General features: G+C 53.7%; 2 protein-coding genes across 2 annotated transcripts in view; one reads left to right on the top strand and one right to left on the bottom strand.

Annotated features, from left to right (window-relative positions):
* The window catches only part of GUITHDRAFT_102482 (hypothetical protein), a gene marked incomplete at both ends in the record, with an annotated part of 4,872 nt that extends 1,352 nt beyond the window's left edge, over positions 1–3,520 (bottom strand). The window contains 13 exons of the mRNA XM_005838790.1: positions 78–140; positions 200–793; positions 838–922; positions 975–1,253; positions 1,303–1,388; positions 1,435–1,467; positions 1,512–1,658; positions 1,709–1,791; positions 1,841–1,916; positions 1,965–2,105; positions 2,159–2,233; positions 2,281–2,530; positions 2,595–3,520. Of these exons, the coding sequence (XP_005838847.1) occupies positions 78–140; positions 200–793; positions 838–922; positions 975–1,253; positions 1,303–1,388; positions 1,435–1,467; positions 1,512–1,658; positions 1,709–1,791; positions 1,841–1,916; positions 1,965–2,105; positions 2,159–2,233; positions 2,281–2,530; positions 2,595–3,520 (2,838 nt within the window). The remainder of the gene's footprint in view (positions 1–77; positions 141–199; positions 794–837; positions 923–974; positions 1,254–1,302; positions 1,389–1,434; positions 1,468–1,511; positions 1,659–1,708; positions 1,792–1,840; positions 1,917–1,964; positions 2,106–2,158; positions 2,234–2,280; positions 2,531–2,594) is intronic.
* A 1,282-nt stretch (positions 3,521–4,802) lies between these two features.
* On the top strand, positions 4,803–6,051 carry GUITHDRAFT_84912 (hypothetical protein; the record flags this gene model as incomplete). The annotated part of the gene is made up of 4 exons (XM_005838789.1): positions 4,803–5,664; positions 5,722–5,792; positions 5,844–5,905; positions 5,967–6,051. The coding sequence occupies 4 exons, from the start codon at positions 4,803–4,805 to the stop codon at positions 6,025–6,027; spliced, it is 1,056 nt and encodes a 351-aa protein (XP_005838846.1). The 3' UTR covers positions 6,028–6,051.
* Positions 6,052–6,197: the final 146 nt, after the last annotated feature.

The raw sequence follows: 6,197 nt of genomic DNA, 5'->3' as shown, positions 1-6,197 counted from the left end.
AGGGAGGAGAGGAGCAGAAGACTGACCTCTGATACGAATTCTCGTCTTCCTTCCACCTCCACATGTAGAGTTCCCACCATAGGGCGGTGGAATGCGTTCTTAGAACCATTGAGGTAGCATGCAAACGTATCGTTCCAAACCTGCGAGCCTTGAGATGGGGAGAGGACAGCGAGCTGACTACCTTGCTGGTCCGTCCCACCTTCCTCGTCTGGACCTCAAGGGTGGAGATCGGAGCCTCTCGCATCCCGTGCCCTCCCGTCAGTTTCAAGTGCCTAAATCGAGAGGAGTGATAGACTTTCGTCCACCTCACACCCAGCTCTCCATCCCAGCTCTTCTCGAAGTTGTCCACCTCCTGCACCCCCTCCTCCTCCTCCTCGCTGTCAGCTGCGGTGGCGTGTCGCTCTGACTCCAAGGTGACGTAGACATGCGTCTGCTTCGGCTTGCTCGGAACCTTGCCTTGCCCTGCCGCACACTTAGGCAGGTTACGAGGTCGGACCAGCGTGATCCGGAGCCTCCCGGTCCCAAGGTGAGCAGGGTAAGAGATGTTGAGGTGCTCGAGCCCCGCACCCAACTCGCCAGCCATCTCTTGCATGTTGAGGAAGCGAGAGAACTGCAGCTGCGCGTCCCGCAGGGACTTCTCTGCTCCTTCGACGTCGTTGCTGAATGCGAATCTCAGCCACTTGAGGCCCTCGCGGACTTCGTCCACGAAGGCCCTTTCTCGTCCATGAGACTGAATGTCCCTGTACTTGTTTTCGAGGAGCAATGTGGCAAATTCCATGGCAATTTCAGGATCCTGCCAAGGGTATGAGGGCACAAGTAGAGCTTAGCTCAAACAACCTCGCGCTTCTCTAGCAGCGACCTGTAGAGGTGAATGGCTTCGGTGCGATTGGACTTTATCATCCAGTTTCCAGCTCGAAACAATCTGCACAACTGCGACAAGAGTGAGAGTCTGGGTCAGCTTGCTTTGTGGCTACACCTCATACATGGCGTCGAGATAACCATGTTGCACACAATCCCTCAAGAGATCGACAGCTTTCTTGGATGGGTTGGCTATGTCCTCATACAAGGAATTTCGTTCTCCGACGTTGGCAAGGAGGTGCTTTGCAAGCTCGTATCTTGCTCGCATGTTGCCTGCAGCAGCAGCTAATGACAACCATTCCCTTGCTGAGGACTCGTCTTGCTTCACGCCATCGCCACGAACGAGAGCAAGAGCGTACTCCACCTGTGCTTCTAATTCACCAGCCTCTGCAGCTCTGTTCACACGGGCGTCAACATTGAATACACAACATCGCTGCAGCTCACCGCTTCAACCACTCTGTTGCTATGCTTCTATTCGTGCTCTCGGCGAAGCCAAACCTTCCATCTCGCATGCTCTGGCCCAAGAGGAGCTAGGCGCTCGTGAGCAAGCACCGCCTCCTTGAGATGCTTACAAACCTGCGCCTTGGCATGGCCACCATGTGCTGCTTCCTACACTTGCGTGTTACAAGAGATATCGAACATCTCCAGCAAACCTCCAGCCATTGACCAGCTTCTGCAACAATTTTGCGAGAAACCTTAACCCTGAGAGTTCTTGCCAGGCTCATTAGCTGATGGGCCATTTGCCATGCTGCCTCCATGTGCCCAGCCTGCGCTGCTTTCTTGAGCAAATCCAAAGCTTCCTGCTCCCCTCACTCTCAGACATCGTCACAACAATCCCATCTGCTTCTACCGCCTTCTCAGTCCTCTGAAAGTCACTGTCTCGAAACTTCTGCAGCTGCCTCATCGCAACTTTGTATTGAGCTTCAGCCGATCCTTGGTGTCAAGTGTCAAATAGTATTGATTCAAAGGAACAAGTCAAGACCACTCTCTGCAGCTTTCTTGAACCATTCGAAGGCTACTATTGGATCCCTTTCTTCAACAAGCTTTCCAACAGGGCTCTGTGATGAAGTGATTAGGTCACTAGCACATACTTGCCTCCTTCGTACAGAATCATGTTGCTTCGATCCAGTCGACGTCGACTCTTCCACTTCTCTTCGAAAACCATCCATGAACAGACATCCATAAAGATACTGCGAGTCCGCGTCACCGCCAAGTGCAGCCTTCTCTATATATTTCGCAGCTTTGATCTGCCAGGAAAGGTTGAGAGTGCAGCCATGAGACGGCCCTTGATAACTTTTACCTCGTCACTTTTGATGCTCGGATCACCTTTCAGTAGAATTCTACCCATGACCGCTGAGCTAAGTACATGCCCGACCTGAAGCAGAGTGAACACCAATGTTCCACTGAGTCACAAACTGTTACATCAGCCGCGGCTTGGATCAACGCGAGCGCCTCCTTTCGTTCAGAGGACCCCTTTGATACGGCTAGAAGGTATGCTCCAAGGACATACTTTGCGTCTGGAAGGCCTTGGGAGCTCGCCGTGTTTAGCAACGCAACGGCTTCCTTGACCATCGCAGCTCCTTGAGGATCAGTTGTCCTCTGCCCCCGATCCAGCAGGTACACCCCGAGCCTCATCTGCGACTTTTCATGGCCAAGTCTCGATGCCTTGCGCCTGATGAACACGACAAAACAGTATGAGAATGAACAAGCAGTCTAGAGTTCGTCAGTGTACATACCACCATCCGATCGCCATGGTCTCATTTCGAGCGACTCCCTTTCCCGAGAGGCACCGGATCCCTATATGGTACATCGCAGGTGGATAACCATGCAAGGCCGAATTCTGCAAGAGCTCCAAGCTCTTTGAAGCGTCGGCTGTCATGCCATAATTGCCCCTCTCGTAAATTTGCGCTAAATTAAAGGCTGCGCGACCATTCCCTTGCTCACTCAAGGCTTGCAGCTGTGCGATCCCCTCTCGACTTGTCATGTCAGACCTCGAGCTGTCACACGTCTCCAACATCTTGAGCGCTGCTTCCACCTGCGCTGCAGCTCCGCCTTCCTCTCCCGGGCTTGTTGCCCCGAGGGGGGACCCCATGTTGTGGACGAACGTTCTCTCATTCTTCCTGACCGAACTCTTCGATTCGGGCTTACCTCCACGCAGCCGATGGTTAAGCCATTCCTCGGAGGAGCTTGAGCGAACTGTTGACTTGCTAGTGACCTCACTCCAGTTGAGCTGTTGGCCGGAGATGGCGGGTTGCCCAGTCGACCAGATGCGAGATTGAAAGAGAGAGAGGTTCGTGTTGAAATCAGATCCCGTGGGGATCGGACAAGAAGAGGCAGAGAATTGCATCTCATGGGGCGCAGACTTGCTTCGAGGGGTGCATTCTTGCCGATTCCTCTCGAAGTTGGCATGTCGCCTGGCCGCGTACTCGGCCTCCAACCATCGCCGACACTCCTCGTTGATCATAGTCGCATTCATAAACTTGAGCTTTCCTGGGTTGCTCTTGGACCTTCCCCTCTCGTCCCTCATCCCCTCATAGTACTGAACTCCTCCGTTGAGACGCAGAACCTCAAACTTCTTTCGCAGCGTCGGGGAGCACGGCCTTGGATGCACTAGCAGAGCAAACAGGAGGAAAGCAACTCGACTTGCGAGGTGATGAGGCATGCTTCTTAAGATATGTCTCTCTCGGCGGGTGTCACCTTGTCATACAGACCTCAAAGATCAAGACTTCATGGTTGCCACTCCTTGCAACAAAGCCATCACTTCCGATTCATTCATGGTTTGAGCCGAACCGGCGCCTCTCACTGAGCGCCTCTCAGCGGCTCTCAGCCTCTACCTACAGTCCTGCTGCGTCCATCGGATTCACTCGTACCTCCCTCCTCCTCCTCCTCCTCCTCCTCCTCCTCCTCCGCTGCTATCCCGAGAAGCGTCCAATCCAGCCATATTATAAAATATTGACTATAATACCTTCACCGTAACTAATGATTTAACTTAACTTTAAGTAAACCAAAAGGAATACCGTGCAACAACCGTTGTTTCCAGCAAGAGGTTGAACCTGTCCAGCAAGAGCCCTTGACAGCGGGTCGAGAGCAGACGTCTGCTCTGCTGGAAGATGAAGGCCTCGCCGTACATGTGGCTGGCCAGCGCCATCTTGAGCATCATGCTTCTGCAGCCTCATCGTGTGGAGTCGCTTTGCATGGGTCAGCCTTGCACACAAAATAGCGATTGCTCCAAGATTTGGTCTGCAAACGATCCCTATCCCACTAAAGGCTACTGCTCTTCTTGTTACGGCAGTTGCAGTGGTGGCGGACACATTCGTTTGACTGGTTGCGATACATCCAAGAAGTATTGTATAGGAAGTAACTGGGCGTACCCTGCTTGGTGCACAGATCAGCCTGGACTTGCAGGTTGTCACTGCCCTCCTGGTACCTCAGGCCCGATCGGTTCCTCGAACTGTACCGTATGTGCAATCGGGAAGTACGGAGGAGGAGCAGACTTACCTTGTGCGGATTGTCCCCAAGGATCTCACGGAGTTCTCTCCGGTGAAGGCTCCCTGCTTCAAGCATGCAAACGAGAAGACGTCCCATGCAGCGGCGATCTTCACAACGAGACGGTAGCACAGCAGGTGGAGACTCTAGCTGGAAATGGCATCAGTGGCTTTGCGGACGCGGAGGACTCTACTGTTGTTGAGTTCGACGGTCCCTGGGGTGTTGCGGTCTCGTTGGACGGGCAGCAGTTGTTCGTGGCAGATCGATATAATCGAAAGATCAGGGCAGTGCATGTGGGGCATGGAGCCACCAAGACGTTGGCTGGTTCAGGCGCTCCCGGAGTACTGGATGGAACAAGTTCCACTGCGAGAATCTCTCCTACAGGGCTGGCGCCGAAATCAGATGGCAGAAACGTGTATGTCTCAGAGTGCGAGAACCATCTCATCAGGAAGGTCTACATGTTGGAACAGCACGTCAGCACCATCGCTGGATCCTCGCAAGGCTTCGCTGACGGTGCAGCTGGTGCTGCAAGATTCAACTGCCCGTACGGGCTGGCCTTGTCTCCCGATGACTTGTGGCTCTACGTCGGGGATCGAGACAACCACAGGATCCGCAAGGTGAGCATGCGAGATGGTTCAACGACGACCCTCGCCGGCACAGGGACCCCAGGGTTTGCGGACGGAGACTGGAACAGCTCGAGTTTCAACCAGCCGTGCGGCGTCTCGACATCGCCCGATGGACAGTGGTTGTATGTTGCTGATTCCGGCAACAATCGAGTCAGAAAAGTCAACACTACTAGCGGCGCGACGTTGACGCTGGTGGGGAAGGGAGACCTAGGTTCCGCTGACGGAGAAGCAGCCACGGTGTCTCTCTCTACTCCTCTCTCAGTTGCAGCATCGCCTGACGGGCGCTATCTCTACATCGCAGACTCTCTCAGTCAGAGGATCCGTCAGGTCCGCCTGGCAGATGGCTGGACAAGAACCCTCGCGGGGTCGGGCAATCAAAGTTTCTCAGACGGCCCTCCCTCCGAGTCAAGCTTCAACACGCCTGCCGCCATCGCCGTGTCTCCCGACGGCTTGACTGTCTACGTGGCAGACCTCAACAACGAGAGAGTCAGGAAGATCGCTGTGCGAGATGTTTGTGTCGCCTGTGACTTGATACCGCCCGTCAACACGACTGGCTGTGCTTCTGAAGCATCGTCTCCTCCCCCTCTCAACGTCAGCTCCGAGTCGCCGGGTTGCGTTCTGAATGCCACATGGGAAGAGATAGTCTCGCGCAAGCACATGACTGGTAAACGAGAGAAGCTCTCGTTCGCGACTGGTGAGCCTATGAGATCACTTCTTCGCTCCTCTACTGGCACCTTGACTGCACTTGCAGGAGGACTAGGAGTCCTCATGGATGAAGACTACTCTGTGTGGGTTTGTCAGTTCGGGCACCCTTGTGCTGCTGTGAGATCGGCCTTCGAGCCATCCAACCAACTCTTGACAGAAATTCTGCAGACTGACGATTCTTCTACATCTGGAGCGATGGACGCTTTCTGCTTTAAGTACCACGAAGACAGGTAATTCACTTTGCTGCATCTGGTCCCTACGATATCTCTCTGATGATTTCTCTCCTCTCAGGGAGGTTTTTGTGCCATGGGCACGAAATTCTGAGCTAAAACTGATAGATCCATATAGTTGAAGGAATAAACTCAGAATTTTCTCCTTCCCTGAAGTACAACCAACAGGATCCCTGAACAACAATCAATAGCATCTCATCCGTCGATTGTCCTTTTTCCTGTTCCCTCCTGTCTCCTCTTTTCGCTCCCCTCCCCAGCCCCGACCTCGCTCTCCTCGTTTTCCTGCCATCTT

The sequence above is a fragment of the Guillardia theta genome (assembly GCF_000315625.1).
Source record: "Guillardia theta CCMP2712 unplaced genomic scaffold GUITHscaffold_10, whole genome shotgun sequence".
NCBI lineage: Eukaryota > Cryptophyceae > Pyrenomonadales > Geminigeraceae > Guillardia > Guillardia theta.
This window is presented reverse-complemented; position numbering and strand designations above follow the sequence as displayed.